This window comes from Coffea arabica, chromosome 3c (assembly GCF_036785885.1).
Source record: "Coffea arabica cultivar ET-39 chromosome 3c, Coffea Arabica ET-39 HiFi, whole genome shotgun sequence".
Classification (NCBI taxonomy): domain Eukaryota; kingdom Viridiplantae; phylum Streptophyta; class Magnoliopsida; order Gentianales; family Rubiaceae; genus Coffea; species Coffea arabica.
The window spans coordinates 42,952,613-42,976,279 of NC_092314.1; the positions used below are offsets into that span (position 1 = coordinate 42,952,613).

Below are 23,667 nucleotides of genomic sequence, written 5' to 3' on the forward strand. Positions count from 1 at the left end.
ACAGCTCGTCGTCCTTCAAGTCCTTGGGGAGTACGAAGCCAAGGACGAGGTTATGAAGAAGTACCTGACCAAGGTACGAGAGGCGGTGGCCTTGTTCGAAACGTTCGAAATCGAGCGGGTGCCAAGGTCCCAGAACAAGCGGGCAGACGCCCTTTCAAAGCTGGCATCCTCCTCATTTGCCCACCTGAGCAAAGAGGTATTGGTGGAAGTGCTAAAGCAGAAAAGTATCGATCAGGTCCAGGTCCTGGCTATAGACAGCTCGGCCACCTGGATGACGCCCCTCGTCGACTTCCTCAGCTCGGGTGACCTCCCCGAAAACAAAGCTGAGGCCCGACGAATCCAGCTCAGAGCTGCCAAATACGCCTACGTCGGGGGAACCCTCTACAGGAGGTCGTACCTGTCCCCCTGGCTAAAGTGCGTGACGCCCGAGGAAGGTGATTACGTCCTGCGCGAGGTCCATGAAGGAATATGTGCGGCCCATGTGGGGTCCCGAGTGCTGGCTAAAAAGTGCCTCCTTTTGGGCTACTATTGGCCCTCAGTCTTTCGAGACGCAGCAGATCTGGTCCAGAAATGCCGAGCCTGCCAAGTGCACGCTTCGCTGCGCCATCAGCCAGCTCGGGAGATGGTCCCTATCCACAGTCCTTGGCCCTTCGCTCAATGGGGGATAGACCTCCTGGGTCCCTTCCCCCGAGCCCCGGGAAGATATGAGCACCTCGTGGTAGCAATAGACTACTTCACAAAGTGGGTGGAAGCGGAGCCCCTGGTCTCTATCTCGGGGAAGGTAATTCTGAAATTCTTTTGGAAGAGCATAGTTTGCCGGTTTGGGATTCCGCATGTCCTAATATCCGACAACGGCCGCCAGTTGGCCGAGAACCCTTTCCGCAGCTGGTGCGCCGAGCTCGGAATCAACCAACACTTCACGTCGGTTGGTCACCCCCAGGCCAATGGCCAGGTGGAGAACGCTAACCGAACTGTCCTGCAAGGGTTGAAGACTAGACTGGAATCCGCCCAATCGAGCTGGCTGGATGAGCTCCCCAGTGTCCTCTGGGCTTACCGCACTACGCCCCGGACGGCCACCCAAGAGACCCCGTTCTCCCTAACTTATGGAGTAGAGGCGGTGGTGCCCGCGGAGGTCGGTCTTCCTTCACCTAGAACACAGAACTTCGTGGCAACCTCCAACGAGGAGGAGCTCAGGTTCAACTTGGATATGCTCGAAGCCAGGCGGGACGAAGCGGCTGTTCGGATGGCTAAGTATAAAAGCCAGCTCGCCCGCTATCACAACGCCAAAGTGAGGACTATGCAGTACCTGCCCGGAGACCTCGTCCTGAGGAAGAACTCGATAAGCCGAGTACACGGCTCCAACAAGCTCGACCCAAACTGGGAGGGCCCCTACAAGGTCCTTGAGGCGAGCCGAGCTGGTTATTGCAAGCTCGCTAAGATGGATGGATCTGAAGTACCTCGGACTTGGCACTTCTCCAATTTGCGGTTGTTTGTAGCGTAGGTTAAACCAGGGTGTTCAGTGGCCTGTTCTCTGAAATCCGAATTTTTGTTTTCTCATTCAATCACAGCTCGTTTTCATTTTCACTTGTACTTGTTTCATTTTACAATTTTCAAGCCTGCACCTTACACTAGCACATTCAGCATTCCCTCGCTCAATGTCCTAGTGGGGGGCTAGGGGTAGTTGGGGGTGAAGTGTGAAGTGTTCGACCCAGGAGGTCGGCACGAACGCGCTTAATGAAGTGTGAAGTGTTCGACCCAGGAGGTCGGCACGAACGCGCTTAATGAAGTGTGAAGTGTTCGACCCAGGAGGTCGGCAAGAACGCGCTTAATGAAGTGTGAAGTGTTCGACCCAAGAGGTCGGCAAGAACGCACTTAATGCTTAAAATACTCTGAAGTGTGAAGTGTTCGACCCAGGAGGTCGGCACGAACGCGCTTAATGAAGTGTGAAGTGTTCGACCCAAGAGGTCGGCAAGAACGCACTTAACGCTTAAAGTACTCGGTCGGAAGTGTGAAGTGTTCGACCCAGGAGGTCGGCAAGGACGCGCTTAATATTTAAAGCACTCAGCCCCAAGGGGTGAGGTGTGAGGTGTTCGACCCCGGAGGTCGGCACATAGCATTGCGAGTGGGCAAGGAAAGAAGAAAATAACTCTTCGAAATCTTGTCTATACATTGCAAGCCTATCTATTACAAAGCTTCCGAGCTGCCTATCTATTACAAAGCTTCCGAGCTGTCTATCTATTACAAAGCGCCCTGCCTATCTACCGCAAAATTTTCGAGTTGGTAATCTCCTTCGATGTCTGTTCTACCTGCTGGTGGCCCGACCGGGGTGGAAGCTGAAAGTACACCTTAAGCATGTTGAGAGGCGTATGGTGAAGGCTATTCAGGAGCCCGGAAGCAGGAAACCCCTTCCGTTCTGGATGGACCTCCAAGAGCATTTTCAACTGGAGCATGGTCACATCCTTACAAAAAGACAGAAAGGGTTTCTGGAGTGGCCACCGCCCTAGGCCACCGGCTCTTTCCCGGCAGCTCTGCCTGGAGACCCGTCCTCCTCCAGGGGAACCTCCTCTAGGTCTGCTCCTACGTCGGTTCGGCGGACCAAGCTCTTCAGGGCATGCCCTTTCCGGTACCCATCAAAGAGCCAGTCCAGCCTATCCTCGGCCGCAGGATCGTAGTCCTTGAAGTCCGCCACGTTGAAGCCGGGTAGGTTGAGGTCCTGCACCTGGGTCAGGGCCCGCGTAGAGCCAACCTGGAGGATGGGTTGGTTGAGGAGGGCGATGTCCACCTCGAACTGATCGGAGGAGATGAACTCCCGAACAGCCTTCTTCCGCTCTCGGCTGACGGTGCCGGAGAGCTCTACGGCATGCTCCTCCTTCAGTCTGGCCACACCAGCCCTCTCCTGGTCGAGCTCCGACCTGGTGGAGGCGAGCTAGACCTGGGCGGCGTCCAGCTCCTTCTCGGCCTTGTCTAGTTTGGCCTTAAGGGAGCTGGCCTCCTGGAGGGCCTGGGAAAGTTTCCTCTCCGCCTCCAGGTTCTTCTTCCGCAGTTTTTCCAAGTCGGGAGACAGCTCGGAGAAGCGGGTCACCAGGGCAGCACCGGCGGCGTTGGCCTGCGGAAGAGGAAAAACAGGTCAGCACGACGCGATACTCAGCCAAAACATAGGTGTGAAACCGGCTCATGGGCTCAAGGACTTACTTGGGCCTGGGCGGTGAAATACATGTCCTGGAGCTCTGCTGGGGTGGCGAGCTCCATCCACCTCTTGTCCTGCGGGAGGACCGAGCCCACCATCAGCTCCCGAGCTACATCCGGGAACTGGGCCCGGTCATTGATGGACAGCCCCCAAGGCGGGCAAAAGTGGCGGGGGTCGTGCATGGTAGGGGCCTGCCCCGGCTTCTTGGGAAGGATGTGGCGGAAGTGCCACAAGCTCGGGGGAGGCGATTCTTGGGCGTGCTCCTCAGCGGAGCCGACGCCCACGTGGATTGGGCCCCCGGAGGTCGCCAGGGGGAGCGGCTGCGGCGCGGCCAGGGCAAGCTTCTTCTGCCCGGCCTGGGAGGGCTCGTCCCCTCTGCCCCTCTTCTGCCCGGCCGCTTTCTTCTTGTTGGCGGCCTGCTTGGAGGGGGAGGGTTGTGACGTCTCTTTCTTGGGGGCCGAGCCGCCCCCCGGGGTGGAAGCCCCACCTGGGGCCCCCCGAGCAGCCTCAAGCTGGGGGTCGGGAGTGGCCTCCTCGAGGGGTGCGCCCAGTAGCTGGGAGAGCTTCCTCACTGCAATGAACGCCACCAGGTCAGCCAAACGCAAGACAGTTAAAGGTAAAAAAGGAAGACTATACACTATGAAATGTGACAGGGGCAGAGCCAGCGTTACAGGTGTCAAGTTTGGGTTGGGGGGCCGCTACTCCCCCAGAGGATCTGGACAACGTCCCCATCAGCCCGGCTGCGGAGACCTGCTCAGTGGAGATCTTGGTGACATCGAGCTTCACCTTGGAACCCAACAGCTGGCCGAGGGTCTCGTAGTCCAGGTCCTCCGGATAGGAGTCGGCCTTGACTCCCCCAACCTTCCACACATTGGGGGGAAAATGTGTGGATCTGACAAAGAAAAAGTTCTCCTTCCAATCCTTCACGGAGGAGGGGAGGCCGAAGAACAGCGCCTGGGCCCCTTTCCCTCCCTTGGTCTGGGGGCCACGACGGGAGAAGTAGTACCACCCTGGGAGGGAGGCTTTGAGAATGAAGGCGGCCCGGAAGAGGGAGAGGGAGTAAGGGATGTCGCAGAGGAGGCAGTAGATCAGGAATCCGGTGATGATCCTGATAGAAGTGGGGTGAAACTGGGTGATCATGAGCCCCCAGTAGTTCAGGATCTCAGTAAGAGCTGAGGGGATGGGGAGCCGAAGCCCTGCGATGAGCTGCTCCCTATAGATGGCCACGAAGCTGGGAGGAGGTCGGCAGGCTCGGTCGTCGGGCCCGGCCGCCCTCGGCTCATAGGCCGGAGGAATAGAATAAGCCCTGGCCAGCTCGGCCACAGCTTGGGGAGAGAGGGTGGCCTCCTGCAGGTCGGGATAGCCATAGGAGAATTCAGGATCATTCCCCTGCTCGGGAGCAGGGGACCCCCCAGATGAGTCCCTATCCTCCCCGGCTCCCTCCTGGGCTCCGCCAGGGGAATCATGGGGGGATTTTGGGGAGGGAGTGGAGGTAGCCTGCCGGGCGATGAGCGCGTCGAGCTCGGCTGCCTCCTCAAGGGCTTGGGCCGAAGGAGAGTGGGCGGACGGAGAGCTCATGGTATCGGTAGGCTCAAGTAGGTCTGAGGTGTGGAAGCTGGGGCTAGAGAAAGAAGAGGAGGAAGGGGGAGGAGGAGAAGATGGTGATGAAGATGAGGGTGAGGGCGAGGAGAGAACGATGATTCGGGGGGCTCTGCGGCGGACTGAAATTACAGCAACAGAGGAGGAGGAATGATCCGACATAAAAGGTGAGAGGTGGCAGAAGGCAGAAGAAACACTGCAAAGAGGGAAGATGAATCGCAAAAAGGACTTACTGATGATGGCAGAAGAAGGACTGAAGGCTCGCCGGAATCTGGGCGCGGGACGCCGGAAGTTGCTGGAAAATGGAAATGTGGGTGCACAGGGAGAGTGATAACTTGAAATGCACAGGAAGAAGCGGAAATGGCAAATGGGACAGATGAGAATTTGGCATCCCCTATTTATAGGGGGAAGAGTGGAGGGAAAACGGTTGCGTGAATTTGAACCGACCCCCATGTGAACGCATTTAATGCTGGCACGAAAACCGAAGAGGCGGGACAGCTGAAAGGACGTGGGCGCAGCGCCCCTGTGACAGCACTGTACCAGAGGTGACCTCGGCAGGGTAGTGCGCGGTTCTGGCCTCCCACGTGGCGGAGATAGATTAGGTCTGCCTGACGGTCCTACCTAATCTAGGGGGCTAGTGCAGAGGCCCCATTCTGAACCCGGACACGCGGCAGCCCAGGAAGAACCGAGTTGGGCCTTGGCCCTCAGACCCCTGGGATCAGCCCTGGGCCGCACCGACTAGGGCTCCCAGGGAAGGCGAAGGTCCGTCCCGAAGAGGTCGGGAGTAGTCCCCCTGAGTGCGGGATACTATCTATACTGGGCAAGTCCCGCGTCGTGCGGAGGTCGGACTCCCTTGCAGGTATAAATAATAACACACATCCACTGTACAAAGGAGGCTCACTATTGACAATTTACTCTGGACAGCTACTACTTCCCGTGAACCTTACTCACCGGAAAACTAACTTGGCCGTCGGAGTGCCCTCGGGGACAACCCTCGGGCCCCCTTTGTTAGCTCATCTTCTCTGTTTTGCAGGTCTTGGATCAGCTCTCCCATCGACACCCCGAGCTGATCAGGTCAGCTCTCCTCGGGGAAGCTCAGCGCTTCTTCAATGAGTATCGTGTCCTTGTGTATTAAATGTGGGATTTTGACATAGTTATATAAGGTGTAAGGTCACCAGTTCATTCTGGGGATTTCGGATTGCTTGGGATCATAGTGGTCTATAATTTATGTTTCCATTGGTACCTCCTTCTCTCCTCCTCCCTTTCTCCCAAAATTATGCAGTGTTACGCCACTAGGGGGTTCTTTAACTCTTCCCCTTTCTGCAACCCATGAGATCACCCACATAATGTTGTTATGTTTTTCTTGAAATTTAGTATTTGATAATGTGAATACAAACTGGTCTGGTCAATGGATGCGAGGTCACTGATTAATGCATTTCCTTCTTAAAAGAACAAATAAATATCCTTGTGTAACTTGATATTTGCATATGCAAACTCAACGAGAGCTCTAATTTACTAGATGCAAAGATTTCCATTTCAAAATCCAACATTGGAACTACAACTCCTTTTGTAGAACATTTTTAGAATTTTCTTCATATTTCCAAAAAAAAAAAAGAAATATTTAGAGTACAGGTTCTTTCATTTACAAGAAACACCATAAAAAGCAACAAATGCCTTGGTTCCAACAGAAAATGTATAAGACATAACCTAATTAATGGTTGCTGACGAAGGAGGAAAGAAAGAACGCAGTCAGGATGGATAAAAATTTCCAAAAAGAAAAACTGAAAAAGAAGGAACCAAACTTTATAATAGGGAAAATTTTTGAAACCTCCCCTGAGATTTTTGACAATTACTGAGTCCCCTCAAGTTTTGTAAATTACATCTACCTCCTTGGCTTTTACTGTTCATGTAACAATATAGACCTAATAGTCTAAATTTTTCCTCAAAAGTCATAAACTACCATTTTTGTACAATAACAAAACAAAAAGTACTTTGTCAATCACCTTATTTACATACTCAAGTAATTCCATCGACATAATCATAAAAATTGTTTCTCACAACCCATATGTTAAATTCCACACAACACTGAAAAATGTTCACCTCTTCAGCAAAATTCTATGGATCCCATGAAATGGTCAAGCTTACAATCAATTGCCCATGTTTGCATAATCTTCAGTATAGGATGCCAAGATTTGGTTCCACACAAATCCTTGTACACGAGCCACATTGTAGCCATCAAGGAAATCCTCAGGAGAGTTTTCTAGGTTTGGATAGAATGAATTAGGCTTAAAAGAATAAAGTCATCCTTATGACTACTAAGATCTTTAAGAAATTCATCTTGCCAAAACCAAAATTCCATTCGCAACCAATTATACCCCAAACTTCAAATCCAATGTTCGAGACCATATCAAAATAAATTAATCTAGCCTGACTACTAAGCGTTGTTGAACACATGTAACTGTTAAGAGCCAATAAATGTTTAATGAATGTTTATATATTATACCAATGTACAAAGATTGGCTTCTCTTAGTGTACTTTGTGTGCTTATTTGTATAACAATTTGCAAATATATGAATAATATATATGTAACGTACATGGTCCAACAAGGGTGGTATGTTTTACTCACTGAACATGGTGATGCTTACCCCACCACTTTAACATTTTTATGTAGTGAGCGAGTATGTTTTACGAGTTTATTGCGGATAGTGATTGGAATTGGTAGAGCTAGATTGCTATTGGAAAGGTCGAATAATGATTGAATAGATATTGCTTTTGAATTATTCATGTAATAATGAGCATGTATGGCTCAATAGACAAGTTAATTTGTCATTTTATTATCTTTTGTTGTAGTGTTAGACATAAGTTCCGCACTAACTATTTATTGCTTCCGCAAATATGATGTAATAGTTAATGATACCCTATATCCTCGAGAGCTATTTCTTGAAGATACGGCGGCTGTTGCATTCTGGGTAGGCCTGCAAACGAATCGAGCCGCTCGCGAACGGCTCGAGTCAAGCTCGAGTCGAGCTCGAACCGACTCGAGTCAAACTCAAGCTCGAACTCGAGCTAAGAATATTAAGCTCGTTAGCGAGCCGATATTTTTTTATTTTTATTTTTATTTAATAATAAAATTACGTATATTATATATATATTTATTTATTTATTATTTTTATAGTAAAATTACGTATATATCCTTAATATTTTATTATTTATTCAGAAAAAAAATTATTTTATTTATTTTTTTAAAAATAAAATATATATTTTTTATTTTTTTCGAGCTCGAGCTCGACCTCGAAAATTGCCGGCTTGTCGAGCTCGAGTTTGATAAAATTTAGTCGAGACTCGGCTCGATTAGCTCAAAACTCGACTCGACTCGGTTCGTTTGCAACCCTAATTCTGAGTAAGATGCAGGCTTGGGTGTGACAATTTTAATGGTGTCAAATGTGAGTCCCGGACTACGATTCCTACTCCTACATCGAGTTTGTGAAAGGAAAGGAAATGGCTTAAGAACTTGGGCCTCTTGGCTACTAAGTAATTTATATTAATCATTTTGGACTAGTGAATTTTGACTTAAAAGTTATTTGGGCCAACTCTTTGACCTGATTCGCGATAATCAGTATTTGAGTGAATCTCGCATGATTTCTGTGTGAGGTGAGTCTAAGTCATTGAATTATGATTTTGGCTACATAAGGGAGCATAAGAAACTACGTGTCACATACGAGGGCCCCTTCCAGAATTTGAGTATGAATATGAGTATAATTAAATGGACAGTTTGGATTGTAAAGGGTTTTGTAAGGACGCAAGGTCCTTAAGTATGGGTGAATGTGAGGCTCGACCTACTATTCATAAGGAGTAGTAGTCCCACGTTGAGTTTGTGAAAGGAAAGAAAATGGTTTAAGGTCTTGGGCCCTTGGCTTCTGAGTAATTCAGTAATCATATTGGACTAGTGAATTTTGACCCAAAAGTGATATGGGCCAGCCGCCAGCTCTTGGATCCAAGCCTTGACCATATCCATACATAACCGAGCATGTGGTGACGTAGTATCCCAAGCATGTGATTTAACTGCAAACAAAACAGAACTTTGGTTGCAGTATATGTAGATTTAGATACTTGTATACATATGATATTTCTAATGCTTAGATAAGACCAAACTTTCATTATTTCTTGCCTCTAGACATTTTGTAATTGGTTGCACTATGAGATTTAGACTAGCTCTGTTTCTATCCTTTTTCGGCAAATCCAGGGAGCTTAAAATACAGAGGGAGTTTGCTGTTGCAAGTAAAGAAGAACAGAGAATAGGAGAATATGAGAGAGGAAGCTAAGGTGTCGACTATTGAATAAATACGTGCCAAGCTTGAAGCCAGAAAGGGAGAAGGATGGATTAAGTAGTTTGGGAGAGGGAGTGTAAGTTAAAGATCTTGAATTTGAAACCTCTCACTTAAGCTAAAAAAGAAAAAAAAAAAAGAAAAGAAAGAAAGCTTGAGGCCAAAAAGGTCAAGACGATGGAAATGAGAAAGTATAATATATTTTTCTTCATAAATATTTCACCAATAATTTAAGTGGACAAATAGACCTACCTTGCATTACATTTTGGGTAAGGGTGTCAATTGAGTTAAATGAACCCGGCTTTGGCAAGGTCAAACCATTTGGTTGGATTAATGTTAATGATTTTTTTTATGAATGAAGGCTAAATGCTTACAATACATTGCAGTGTAGATTGTCCTGCACACCAGCCATGCGTAGCATGACTCACGAGACAAGTCACCTATACAAAAGTCAGAGTGCAACAGACACTGAATAATATTTTCCAAACGTTATTAAGGAAAACCTAGACTTAGTTAATTAAGGTGTTATCACATTAAATCAAAGCACATTAGCGAAGAGTTTTGGCATGTATCTTTATTTTATATTTGTTTGAAAAATGTGATGTATATTTTACTCTAGAAAGATGTGATGGATCACCAATTAATGATACCATTATCTTTGCTATTATCCCTTTGTATGATTGCAACATTAAGTACATTAATTATCTGATCCTTTTGTTTGTCCCAACCAATCATGCATAGATCTCTCCTAATTAATTTCCTATTATTGATTTAGCCGTCCAAAAAAATTATATTTTCTTGCGGACCCCTTTTCCAACTTGAAATACACGCTTTTCTTCTTCTTCATGACTCCATTTTGATATGGCGAAATGGATTATTTCTTTCTTTTGGAAGTGCAAAACATAAGCAAAAAATGCACAATTTACAGCAAAAAGCAGAAAACAAAGGGTATGAACCTTAAAGAACCATTCAGAACCCGTTCATTCTTACACTGAAAATGTTTCACAAAATATTCCAAGAGCTTAAGGGAGAAAATAATCCAAGAGAGTAGGGAAAAAAATACTAAAGTTCTGGCTTTCACTTTCCTGTGCAAGCAATCTTGCTTACGTTCGGAAATTTTAGGAAAGGGACATCCAGTAAAATAAAAAAATAAGACAAATAAACTTCAGAATTTTAAATTTAGCGGACACATACATGAGGTTCCCTTTTCTCATTCTCATTTTTTAAATGTGAGAGGCTGTAAATTACAAAGCGGGTGACTTTTTGGTTCTATTACATTGTTAAGGTTTTCATAATTGTCAAACCTAAGAAAAGGGCTCAAAGGATCATGTTTTGAATCATTCTCTTCAATTTTACCCTCCGGTCCCTGAGTGTTAAAAAATACATAATTATTTATAACTGTTTTTGTTGTGAATTTTTTATGTTCTTTTTTTTTTTTCTTTTATTTGCTATCCAATGCGTGAAATGATGATTGATTATGACATTCTGTCGCCTAAACCTTATTTATTCAATTTAATACATTAATTGTTGATGATTATTGTTCCTATTCAGAGTCACAAATAAATTAGTATCAACTTTCACTTTCAATTAAAAACTCCTACCACTTTCAATGGAAAAGAAGAGGGCCTAAGAGTTAAAATCACTAGTTACCTGATTAATGTCCCTATCAGGTAAAGAGAGGCTTACATTCATTCCCCCCCCCCCCCCCCCCCTTTGTGGAAGTTGCATTTCAATTTATCTATAAAAGGTGGCACTTAGTGGAAGCTAATAAGTGTAGTAGGGAACTCAAACGAAGCAATAGCAAACCAATTCACATTTCTGAACCGAAAGGCAAAGATGTATACACTTCCAATTGAGCAAATAATTGCCTTCTTCTTCAAACATTCTATCTCATTAGTTTTTTGTTTCCTCTTCACTATCTTTGTTGTCAAATGGCGAAATTCCATTTCAAACCCCTCACAAAACCTTCCACCTGCCCCTCCAAAGCTACCCATAATCGGAAACCTTCATCAACTCGGTTCAATCCCTCAACGCTCTCTGAAATCATTAGCTCAAAAATACGGTTCCCCAATGCTGCTTCATCTAGGCAGCAAGCCGGTGTTAATTATCTCCTCCCCTGATGCAGCTGAAGAAGTCATGAAAACACATGATTTAATATTTGCCAATAGGCCTAAAGCAGGCTTTGCTGGAAGACTTCTCTACAATTTCAAGGACATAACGTTTGCTCCCTATGGTGAGTATTGGAGGCAGATAAGAAGCATTTGTGTACTGCAGCTTCTAAGTCACAAGAGGGTTCAGTCATTTCGAAGCATAAGGGAAGAAGAGATTGCACTAATGTTGGAAACAATTAGAGAATCTTGTGCTTCGTCTTCAATAATACGTATAAATAAAATTTTGGCAACACTTACGAACAACATAGTTTCGAGAGTTGCCATTGGGAAAAGGTATTCGGGAGAGGAAAGTGGGAGCAGGTTTCAGGAACTCTTTGAGGAATTTACCATGTTGTTGGGTGTTTTCAACGTTGGAGATTACATCCCATGGCTTGCATGGATAAATAATATCACTGGCTTGGAAGCAAAGGTGGAAAAAGTGGCCAAAGAATTCGATGAATATTTGGAAAAACTTCTTGAGGAGGGAGTGAAGAAGCAGGACAAAAGAGGAAACAAAAATTGTGGTGATGAGAAACAGCAGCAGAATCTTGTGGATGTTTTGCTTGAAACCCAGGGAACAGATACCACCAGTTTCGCTCTTGAGCGAGATTCCCTCAAAGCCATCATCGTGGTAAAGAAAATTAACTTTCTTCTGATTATCTTCCCCGTTACAGTTTTATAGTTCTTTTGTTAATACGTAAGTTTGCAGTGTTTGGTCTGTCAATGGTGAATTGCATAAGTGTTTTTTTTTTTTTTTTTTTTTTTTTGTATAAAATGCAAAGCTGATGGGAATGGGATTTGAGCTTTGGTTTTCTGAGAATTGATTTTCAAAAACTCACACAAATCACCTGGGAAAAATAACAAATTCAAATAAAGAAGTATATGTAGAATAAAATGGTGTAAAACAAAGTACACCAGCCCAGGACCAATAACAAACTGTGAAAAAGATAGCTAAGAGTAAGCTGTATTCAACAAGGACACAATTCCACTTGCCTGCTTGCTCACATCAAATACAACTATATATACATAGGGATAGGAACCCTCACAATTAATGCCAACCAACAACTAAATACCATCAGTAAACCAAAAGACAATTCTAGACTCTACAAGAAAGTAACATTGGAAAATGACAAACTAATTGCTCTTCATTAGTCTAAAAAAATCAACTTTAATGTTCAACAGTATAGCATCGCCGTATCTCGCTCGCAGACTTGTTGAAGTAGTCCAAAACATTTTGTTGTCTGCTGATTAGATCGTGACACCATCCGGGATATTTCTTTGTCTCCTCATAATGGAATGATGCTGGAATATTTTTTCTATTCAAACATAAGTTAACTGGCTTTCACCATATTTGCAAACAGTTTGAAACAACCCTAACCATTTACTATAATTTTGGCATCCTATGTGAGTCAATTGATGCACTTTTTTTTTTTTATCTTGGTTGTGTGATATTGGTCCATATCGAATGATACCAGCAATGAGTTAAGAATAGAGTGAAAAGCAAAAAATTAACGACTATATATAAAGGTGTCTAAGTAGGTGTCTAATCCTTTTGAATATTTTGTACAATAATTGAGTACAAGTCAAAAGTTTTAGCTGTACAAACTATTCTTATTATAAAGCATAAAAAAACATAGACAAGTAGAATAGCAATATATAGTCTTTATGAGGTAGGTCCCTATGACGTATAACTGAAAGAACAAGCAATTTTGAGTTTGCAATCATGCAAACACCAAATTTTTCTTCAAGGAATCAAAATATTAGTTTTCATGTAGCTTGTATCGGAAATTTGACATAGAACTTTCTATGTCCCGATTTTATTATCATTATTTTTGTTTTTGCAGGACATGTTTGTTGGTGGAACTGATACTACATCATCGCTGCTGGAGTGGGCACTTTCAGAATTATTAAGAAACACAAATGCCATGCAACAATTGCAAAAAGAAGTGAGACAATTCTTGGGAAGCAAATCATGCATCCAGGAAGATGATTTAGAGAATCTCCATTACCTAAAAGCAGTAATAAAAGAGGCTCTTCGTTTGCATCCACCAGTTCCATTACTTGTTCCTCGTGAATCAAGCAAGGCAGTCAAATTGATGGGATACGATATAGCTGCCGGCACTCAAGTGATTATCAATGCTTGGGCGATCGGAAGGGACCCAAAATTGTGGGAAGCTGCCGAGGAATTTCAGCCTGAGAGGTTCTTGAATAGCACTTTGGACATTAAAGGGCAAAATTTTGAGTACATCCGATTTGGTTCTGGGAGGAGGAGCTGCCCCGGTTCTGCATTTGCTATGGTTACAGCTGAACTTGCACTTGCAAATTTGATGTGCAACTTTGATTTTCAATTGGCTGGTGGAGCAAGACCAGAAGATTTGGATATGACTGAAGCACATGGGATCGTTACACCAAGGAAAGTCCCACTTCTACTAGTTGCAAGTCTACCTAATTAGGCACTTCAAGATCCAAGATACCACGTTGGTAGATATGTGTATATTATTCTATCTTGTCACAACTTTAAATTTGAGATGGAGTTTGATGGGGAAAACTTTTAAAATGGTGAAATATTGCATTATCAGTAGCATTGTGTCCTTGTATGTAAAATGTGTGATTCTGACAAAGTTATTATGGTGTAAGGTCACTAGCTCATTCTGGGGATTTTGGATTTTTTTTGGGATCATAATGGTCTATAGGGCGGACTAAATGATTTTTTCTTGGGTAAATTACTCATAACGTACTGTACTTTTTGTTAGTGTATTTTAATAAAATCTTAAATATTTCTTAACCAAATCTTTACAAGGAGTTATAAAATTTATTTGGGAGTTATGGGAATTATAATGTTGGAAGTTACAATACATTTAGAATGAAGTTATTATACAATTATTTGAATAGGAGTTACAAATGAATTATTTGGTCAAATAAAGAATTATTGAGTCTTTATAAGCCATTCAAATATGAATTAATGTTTCGGTTACAAATTCTTCAAATTAACTACAATTTAATATGAAAAACCATTATACATTGAATTTGGACATTCAACCTATTCTTCTAAAGGGTTTTGTAGCCTAAAAATAGTGAAGTTCTTTGGAGATTTTTTTTAATACACTTTTCTCAACAAAAAAACTATTCTAGATACTATTTTTCCCTGCACTCATTTCTTTCTCCCCCATTCTAATTTTCTTTGAGCAAAGTAAGATATTGGGAAACTTTGCTTTTCTTGGTTTTGCAGATCAAAGGGAAGCAACAACCATAGAGTTGGATTGTTGTATCCTAGAGACGGAGTGCTAGACCTTCTGCATCGATTAAAAAATAACGTAGGGGTGCATATCATCTTAAAGAGAGCGTTCTATACGCCTCAGTCCTATGGGACTTCTTAGTAGCTGTCAAATTTAAGGTGGTTAGTTTGAAAATCAGAAGTTGTTCATGTATTCTCCTCTAACAATTTTAAGATTTAGTCTACGTTTCAATCCATGCCAAATTAATTTTTGATTGTACAAATTATTTGCATTTATTAATGCAATATTGAGGTATGAGTTTTTTGTTAATTTCTTTGTTAAATTTTATTAGAGAAATTATTGTTACTTATATGATTATTTTGGCTCAGATCCAATAATTTTAAGACGATATTGCTCTTGTTCAAAAGGCTTTATACTAAAAAATTTTGAACTGTTTGTGAAACTACCAAGTACTTTTAGATGTGTCTTATTATTTATGCACACAAAATCAAGTGATGAGGTTTTAAAAGTAATTGACTAAAGAATGCAATGCATTTTATAATTGTTTAATCGCATTCAAATTAAAAAGTTTATTGCTTCAATGTACACGATCTCATAGTCTTGAACTATGCCTAAAGTTATGTTACTAGACTTGTATATGAGTATTTTCTTGCTATGCAAAAGTACAAGTTTTATGATGTTATAGTTTGAGAACTATGCCTAAAGTTATGTTACTAGACTTGTATATGAGTATTTTCTTGCTATGCAAAAGTACAAGTTTTATGATGTTATAGTTTAAACATTATAAACCAGGGGGCCATCAACCTGAATTCAACTCTGGTCGAGATATACTAAACACAATGCATGTATAACTTGAAGTCAAGTTAAATTTCCAAGTCTGCAAACAACCTAGTCTTGAATAATGATGATCTCAAAATATATAAAAGACTTGGCAACTATTTAGTCGTTGAATGTGTTTGATTTTAAAAAGTCAAGTTTCTTGCTATTAATGTGTGATTTGTACCCACTAAGATGGCTCTTACACTTATGTACTACTCTGAGTGGATATCGTTTAGAGTACCTAGAACACTATTTATGCACAATTTTTTTCCAAGAACTCCCTGAATAGTCTTGAATGCATAATTGTTAGAAATAGTGGGGATATGTAATTACATGATAATGTTGCATTCTATACTAATTTCTTCAATTGAGTGCATGACCATGACATGTTGAAGGATAGCTTGTATGATGTAATCCTTTTGTAATTTGAAATACTTTGTAGATGAATATCTAAATAGTATCTGCATAATTAAATGAATTATTTGTTAATGTTTTACCACTATGTGATTATAAAAGATGTTAATATATTCTTTATGCTAATATACGGTACTTTATTGGTTATCAATATAAATTCCATCTTTTATTAGATTGTTTGGCGGTATATACTCTTAATGATTTTGCTCAAGGTAACTTTGTCTAAAATCGTGATTGTTACCTCTGTTTTCAGCCTTAAATTAGTGAGTACTATTTTCTAATTTCTTCTAGTTTGTTAAAAATGGTTAAACTTGGGAGGTTGTTAACTTTTAATGACAGTTAAAAGCTACTGAATAGCACTCCAGCCACATGGTATGGATTGGCTATGATAAACAATGGGGGTGTCTAATTCCAATGGCTAATATAAAACGTGACTTGTATATGCTATATGCATTTACTTTACCATTTTGGTACAGACTTTGAAATTTGATTATGAGATTACATCGAGAATAATATTATGAGTTTCTTATTCCTTAGTTTGAGTGTGCAAATTAGTGGTGACCAATAAATGATGCGTAATGCCAAGCTTTTAAAACACAGTGGTAGTAGAAGTGGTGAAAAAAATAGGGTGATACCATTTTATTACTCAATTTATGAGTATAATTTTTGGATTTATTTTGACTCTTATTTTGAGTTGTGCAGACTAGTACTCACTAAAAAGTATGACCTGATGTGGAGGTATTCAAAATATTTCTTGGTATTTTTGCAAAAGCAAAATTAACCATGGAGTTTTTTAAGCATGGCCTCTAGTGCGCTACTAGATTACTGGCCATTGAAAAAAAATTGAATATGTGCATGTATATGCCTATATTATTTGGCAAATATAAATGGATGAGAAATTTTCTCACCAAAAATTGGTTCAATATATTTGGACCACTAAGAGAGATTAATTGAAAATTTTTTTTGAGAACATCATATCTTTGTTTTTTTATTGTGTAAAAGATAAATCTCAAGTTTGAGTCAAGGATATGATACATATCAAGGGGAATGGGACCTGAGCCTAAAAATTTTTAAATTGGAACTATCTATGAGAATACAACTATCTAGAGACTGGAGATCCCAAGAACTAGATCAGGGACAAACGAAATTAAATCCCTCCCTATGATGTAAAGTATGCTCGTGATTCTATGATGAAGATAAGATTAAGATTTGATATAAATCTTTTAAAGAGTTCTATAGCCCTTTATGGGTGGAATGCCTTAGTCATAGGGGTATTCTTGATAGAATCACCTATATGAGTGTGGAAGTAAAGGTCGCTTCCTATGAGAATTTGGCTAATTCTCTCAAGCACTCATGAATCTGGGATAAAGCACAAGGCCGTAATATGCTAGCTTAAGAAGTTTGTTAATTAATATCTTGAATATTATGTGTGTGACGTAATATTACATTGTGACAGCCCCATCTCCCCCTAAGGCGAACCAAAGGGTTCGGCGGGCCGCTTGCCCAACTCTCGTCGGGACTCACTACAAAACTTAAGTATGAATATAATCGATGGTTCTTAAAAGCTCAAACGGAGTATATTAAATCCACCAGTCCAACATACCAAAGTACAAGTCCAATACTTCATCTAAATTTTCATAATAATAACTTAAGTACAATCCTTATGTTTGCAATTCAAATCATTCTTACAAAAGTATAATCCCCAAAATATCATGAGATTTACATTCACTTCAACCACAAGTACATCATACCATAAAGTTCACAAATCTTTCAAAAACCATTACATTCCACAAAGAAAATCAATCACAACCCAGATAAAGGATAATCCACGGTATTCCAAATCCTTGTGCTTGAGTAACTATCCTTCTCGAGCCTTGCATAGAACTAAAATGTTTTTGGGGGTGAGCTAAAGCTCAATGAGGTTTCAAAAGGGAAAATCAAGTATTTATAAACCAGTGCGTAAGTGCTGCTTTGGAAACACATGTAGAAGTAGTACTTTTGCTAATAACTTTACTATGAGTACAACTCATAAATCATTTAAAAACCAGTAACGTACATTTGGAATGAATGACCATATATATATATTTTCATGAATTTTAGTCAAACAAATAGTGGCTCATCCGACTAGAAGAACATTACAAGGATTGCTTCGTCTCAGAGATTAATGCTCATGAGGAGTCTTACCCGAGAAATGTCAACTAGGAGAGCAATAACAGTATTAATAGTAAAGCAAACACAAAAGGATACAGTACTCAGTCCACTTCCCGTCCTTATAACTCCCATTGGTAACTCTTTCGATTGACTGGCCATCACCTTATCCCTCCAGCGGTAATACTCGAGTATACCAAAATACAGTGCCCAGGGTTCTCAACCTATCCGACCGAGTCCGCTTCTGGCTCGAATAGGTGATAACGAAGGGGGAAAGGCCTTGTTCAGCCAATGTGATAAAGTACACATGGCCTACGGCATACGCAAATAACATATAAACAATGAAATATTGAACCGTTAAGCGATACAGCAACAGTTAGGTCGAGTGCGATAAAGTACACACTCGCATGGAAATAAGTATTTTTCATTCAAGTGAACAAGATTCATCAAGTATTTGACCACTTAGGCATGAAAGAAGCACTTATCAAGTCACATCACGTGTATATATATATATATATATATATATATATATGCAATTATACAAACAGTGGTTATAAAAGTTCGAGAAGCAATTTTGTGCAAAACAGTTTGGAATCCCTCACTGTAATCCGGAGCAAAGCAGGAGAAAAAGTAGGAAATTAAAAGAGCTTCTCAGTGTCCTCTGGATCACCTGAGATTATTCACAATCACGAATTACCTAGATGCTCGATCAAGACAATTAAAAGAAAACCTCTTAAATACACACACTTAAGAGCCTCAAGCTCAAACAAATCGAACTAGGAAGTTTTCACTTAATCATTGGAATAATAACTAAAAGAAATTTAAAAGTCCCATTTTCGAGTAAATCGTGGCAAGGACTATCAATTTCAAAAGAAGAGTAAAATGCTTAATTTGGCACGGAAATCGAGAAAGGAGAAAAATGTGTTCGTACTAGAAAATTTTCAATAAAAGCCCAAGTGCTAGAATATAAGTGAAAAATCATGTTTTCTAAACTTACGAAGTCAAAGTTTCCTAACAATCACTTTTTCCATAATAAATATGGAAGTTAAAGTTCTAACTTTCAAATAGGAAATTTAGTGAAATTCCTCAAGGATTTCTCCAGTTAAAATGCTCAAGGCCAAATTTTTAAGTGTTTCGGTTTATCGAAACCGACATTCAAAATAAAGTTCCAAATTATAAGTGAGCACGTTTTCACCATAAAAATAAGTTTGGAATATCCCAAGAGTCTCAAAAGAGTGACCTAAGCTCTTAAAAGAGCAAGCAGGTTCAAATCGGAAAATTTCACTTTTACGCGTGAAACTTTGAAAAATCGGTCCGGAAGTTCAGAAAGTCCAAAAATGGAAAATTTTAACCGTCGGAAACTTCACGCGAAGCATAACAACTTTGTAGAAGACCGTTATCCAAAAGTTAAATCAGAAGCAAGTCAATTTGTCAAGTGAAATTTCTGTTCATAGAAGATAGGGCAAAACAGTCCCCACTTTTCCAATAACCTTGGATTTTTGTCAAAAATCATAGAATCAAAACCAGCCTTTGAAATTTGATATGCGTCCCATTCCAGTTTTCAAAAAAAAAAAATGAACGGCTCGACTCCGACGTTCCTAGCTCAAGAAACAAAAGTTTGAAGTTCGCACAAGCTTAAGGACTGATGAGCTTTGTTTTCCAGAATTTCAATTCTGACACACTTCAGCAAAAAGGCCATATCTGGCTCTATATTTACTCAAATCAGGAATGGTTGGTGGCATTGAAAACTAGATTCACAAGGCTACATTTATACAGAAGAAATCATCTTCAATATCCAAACCCAAGTGGTTCAAAAATCAGCAACAAGTTGCAATTTCTGGACTGTCCTCGGGTGAACAGTGGCTATCAATCAGCAAACTTTCAAGACTCACCACGGATCACTCGGGATGAACTAGAAAATGAGCTTGGTACCATTTTAAAGCTATAGGAGTCTAGTTTCAAATTCCACAAGCATCACTCGATTCTGATCAACGAACAAAACGTTATAGCTACACAAATGTTGCTGGTCAGAAAATTCTGGAACTTGTTCCAGTTTTGCTTCTTTACTTGTAACTCAATATTTAGCCAACCATTTGGGTTGATTTTTGGTAGACAACCACAATACACATAGCCCAGCATATCTACATCAATTTGGAAGCTCAATTAGCACCAGAAAATTTTCGAAATTACAGGGCAGCAGCAAACAAGAAAGTCGGGCAGCAAGTAAGAAATTTTCCAGGGTTGTGACTAAACTTTGTGTGCAATTTTGGTGTACCAAATCAAAGGGTTTTTGGCTGAAATTTTGTACACTTAAAGCTCAACATATCAGCACTCAAATAGACTAAAAAAAGGCACGAAAATATGGGCAGAAAAACAGAGTAACAAGGTCAAAAATTTCGGTCAGCAGTCCTCCCTTCTCTCGGTTCCCCTCTTTTCTCTTCCTCTTCTAGTTTCTACCATTATAACTCACCAAAATCACACTCACACACACATTAACATCTTAACAGCCCTCAAACAACAATGGTGGAAGTTCATAAAGCCCACATCAACCAACCAAATTCAACTAATAACAACAATAAGGAAGCCACAAGCTTCAAAGCTAGAAATGAACCAAGAAAGCAAGGATTTTGTGTGTTACCTCTTGGAGCTATGAAACCTAGCACAATCAGAATTTTCCTTCCCAAATTTCACCACCATCAACCACCCAATCCACCCTCAAAGCCACAAAATCAGCTCCTCCACTTAGCTAGGATGAAAACCCACAAGTTGATGAGGAACTTTGATGGATTAGGTGCAAGGTTTGAGCAGAAAAATTGGAGAGCTCTTCTTCCTTGATTTTTTTCTGGTGAGGCTGAATTTAGAGAGAGAAAGATGAGAGAGATTGTTTCAGAATGTTTTAAGTGTGTTTTTGGGAGAAAAGGCAGCTTAAAGGCTAAGTTTTCAAGGTCAAACCTCGCTAGGTCCGAATAGGGTTTAGTGCGACCACTTTTCGCGCTAGTTTGCTACTTTTGTGTACTAAACCTCCAAGGTAATTCCTCTAGTGCATTAATAGTACATTCTTAGTAGTCTAATATCAAATTCTTAAATCTTCAATTAAGCAAATTAATGCGCCTGTCGGGGCCACTTCGGCACGCGGGCGCACAAGGGTCAAACTTAAGGAATTCTCGCTCGAACTTTGAAACTTCAACTTATTCGACTCTAAAACTTTAAAATATGATAATTCAAGTATATATAACAATCAAAAGCACCATAAATAATTTAACTCGAATAAATTTGGTCATTAAAATAATAATTGTTTAAAGAACCAATTGTTTAGACTCATTTTCGAGAAATTCATGCAATTTGAAAGAAGTTGAGTAACTCACATGCAAAAATACTTTTAAATGACCAATTAAAGAATATTTTGCAATAATTAAAATATGAGTCCTCACATACATATCTTAAAGTAGTCTTAGTTTCAGGGTTTTAGTTCACTTTGACTCTAATATGGAGATTATGGAAACACTAAATGAAGGTTTCAAGGCAATGCCACTTTCATTATGCATGATATTCTCATTTTGTCCAAATTTTTATCTCTTTCAGATTTTATTAAAATAAGTGGGGGAATGTTAGTGTATTTTAATAAAATCTTAAATTTTCTTTGACCAAATCTTTACAAGGAGTTATAATAATTTATTTGGGAGTTATGGGAATTATAATGTTGGGAGTTACAATACATTTTGAATGAAGTTATTATACAATTATTTGAATAGGAGTTACAAATGAATTATGTGGTCAAATAAAGAATTATTGAGTCTTTACAAGCCATTCAAATATGAATCAATTATTAGGTTACAAATTCTACAAATTAACTACAATTTAACATGAAAAACCGTTAGACATTGAACTTAGACATTCAACCTATTTTTCTAAAGTGTTTTGTAACTTAAAAATAGTGAAGTTCTATGGAGAATTTTTCTTAATACACTTCTCTCAACAAAAAAAGACCATTCTAGGTACTATTTTTCCCTACTCTCATTTCTTCTCCCTTATTCTGATTTTCTTTGGGTAAAGTAAGATATTGGGAAACTTCTACTTCTCTTGGTAGTACAGATCAAAGGGAAACAACAACTATAGAGTTGGATTGTTATATCCTGGAGGTGATGCACTACACCATCTGCATCGGTTAAAAAATATTGTAGGGGTGTGTATCGTCTTAAAGAGAGCGTTCTACGTATCTCAGTCCTACCGGACTTCTTAGTAGTTGTCAAATTCAAGGTGGTTAGTTTGAAGATCAAAAGTTGTTCGCATACTCTCCCCTAACAATTTTAAGAAATAGTCCGCGTTTCAACCCATGCCAAATTAATTTTTGATGGTACAAATTATTTGCATTTATTAATGCAACATTGAGGTATTAATTTTTTTGTTAAATTTTATTAGAGAAATTATTGTTACTTATATGATTATTTTGGCTCAGATCCAACACTTTTATATGATACCAGATGGCTATCCAGTGATTTCAAAATATCTACATAACTCCTCCCTATTGTTTTATGTAAAGTGAAAATTTAATTAAAAATGATCTTTATAATATCATTAGTTGAAATACTAATATTACGCTTAATTAAGTAATAAATTGAATAAGGGTCCAATAATTTTACATAAAATCGTGAATCGATGCAAAATTATATGGGGTTAAGTGACTATTTATGCAAAATTATAAGGCTTGAGTGGATATTTATACAAAATCGATGCAAAATTATATGGGGTTAAGTGAGTATTTATGCAAAATTATAAGGCTTGAGTAGATATTGTTATTTCATTACACACACTTTTAGAGTGCGTCTCTGTCAATTGTGGTTATCAGAGGTGTTTTCCATCTGTTTTTCACTTTATATAAAATTATAAGAAGTTATGTGACTATTTTGGAACTTTAGGGAGTCCTGTGGTAGTATGCAAAAAATACCAAACTACGTGAGTTATTAGTTTATAAAAAAAATTGACAACGAAAACTTTCCAAAGAATTTTAGTGCATAAAAAATGTTACTTTTGGAAATATATTGACATGCAAGGTACATGAATTATTAGTTTATAAAGCGTACATTTACATGCCACAATGTATAGATGCTTTGCACAATCCAAATATACCGTGTATATATTTTACCAATACCCAGCTTGTGACTGAGCCATATTTATCCTTGAAAGTTCTTTTTATCCTTGTTCGGATTTGTTTCTTTTTTTTTTTTTTTTTGGCTTGTGATTGTGGCCATAATTTCCAAATTCTATCCTTGTTACGTTCTGTTTCTGAGATGGCTTGGTGCTTGACTATATTTGCAACCAAGTACATGCTTTTTCACCAAGATCTTCTACGACATCTAGTTCTAAAAAGGGTACTCCTTATCCTCTTTCCAACTTTCTTTCTGACCATTGTTTCTCACCATAGCACAGGCTTTTTCTTGTCACTGTTAGTTGAGATATTGAACGAGTCTCTTATGATGAGGCAGCATCCCAACCTCACTGCCAAGATGCCATGCAAGCAAAATTGGCTACTCTGGAAGCCAATAATACTTGGATTCTCACTCCTCTCCCTTCTAGCAAGCAATCCATTGGATTCAAATCAAGGATTAAAATAATCAAACAATTATGGATTCAACTATTTTAATTGATAGTAGATTATCTAGTTGAATCAAATATCAGGCCTTAAATATTCAACTAAATATAGCAATCATAAGAAATTAATCCAAAAAACACACAAATACCAATAAATAAAAGAAACAATAAAAATTAGTTTGATCTCACAAGTGTTTGTA

At 40.0% G+C, this 23,667-nt stretch overlaps 1 protein-coding gene and 1 long non-coding RNA gene across 2 annotated transcripts; one reads left to right on the forward strand and one right to left on the reverse strand.

Moving 5' to 3' along the window:
- The first annotated feature begins 10,876 nt into the window (after positions 1-10,876).
- On the forward strand, positions 10,877-13,882 carry LOC113736021 (tabersonine/lochnericine 19-hydroxylase-like). The gene is made up of 2 exons (XM_027262977.2): positions 10,877-11,892; positions 13,106-13,882. Exons 1-2 carry the CDS (start codon positions 10,948-10,950, stop codon positions 13,712-13,714), a joined length of 1,554 nt encoding a protein of 517 aa, XP_027118778.2. The 5' UTR covers positions 10,877-10,947; the 3' UTR covers positions 13,715-13,882.
- A 3,901-nt stretch (positions 13,883-17,783) lies between these two features.
- On the reverse strand, positions 17,784-20,762 carry LOC140037752 (uncharacterized). Its single transcript, XR_011841753.1, has 2 exons — positions 20,517-20,762; positions 17,784-18,190 (listed from the first exon to the last, which is right to left on the reverse strand). It is a non-coding gene; the product is annotated as an uncharacterized lncRNA (long non-coding RNA).
- Positions 20,763-23,667: the final 2,905 nt, after the last annotated feature.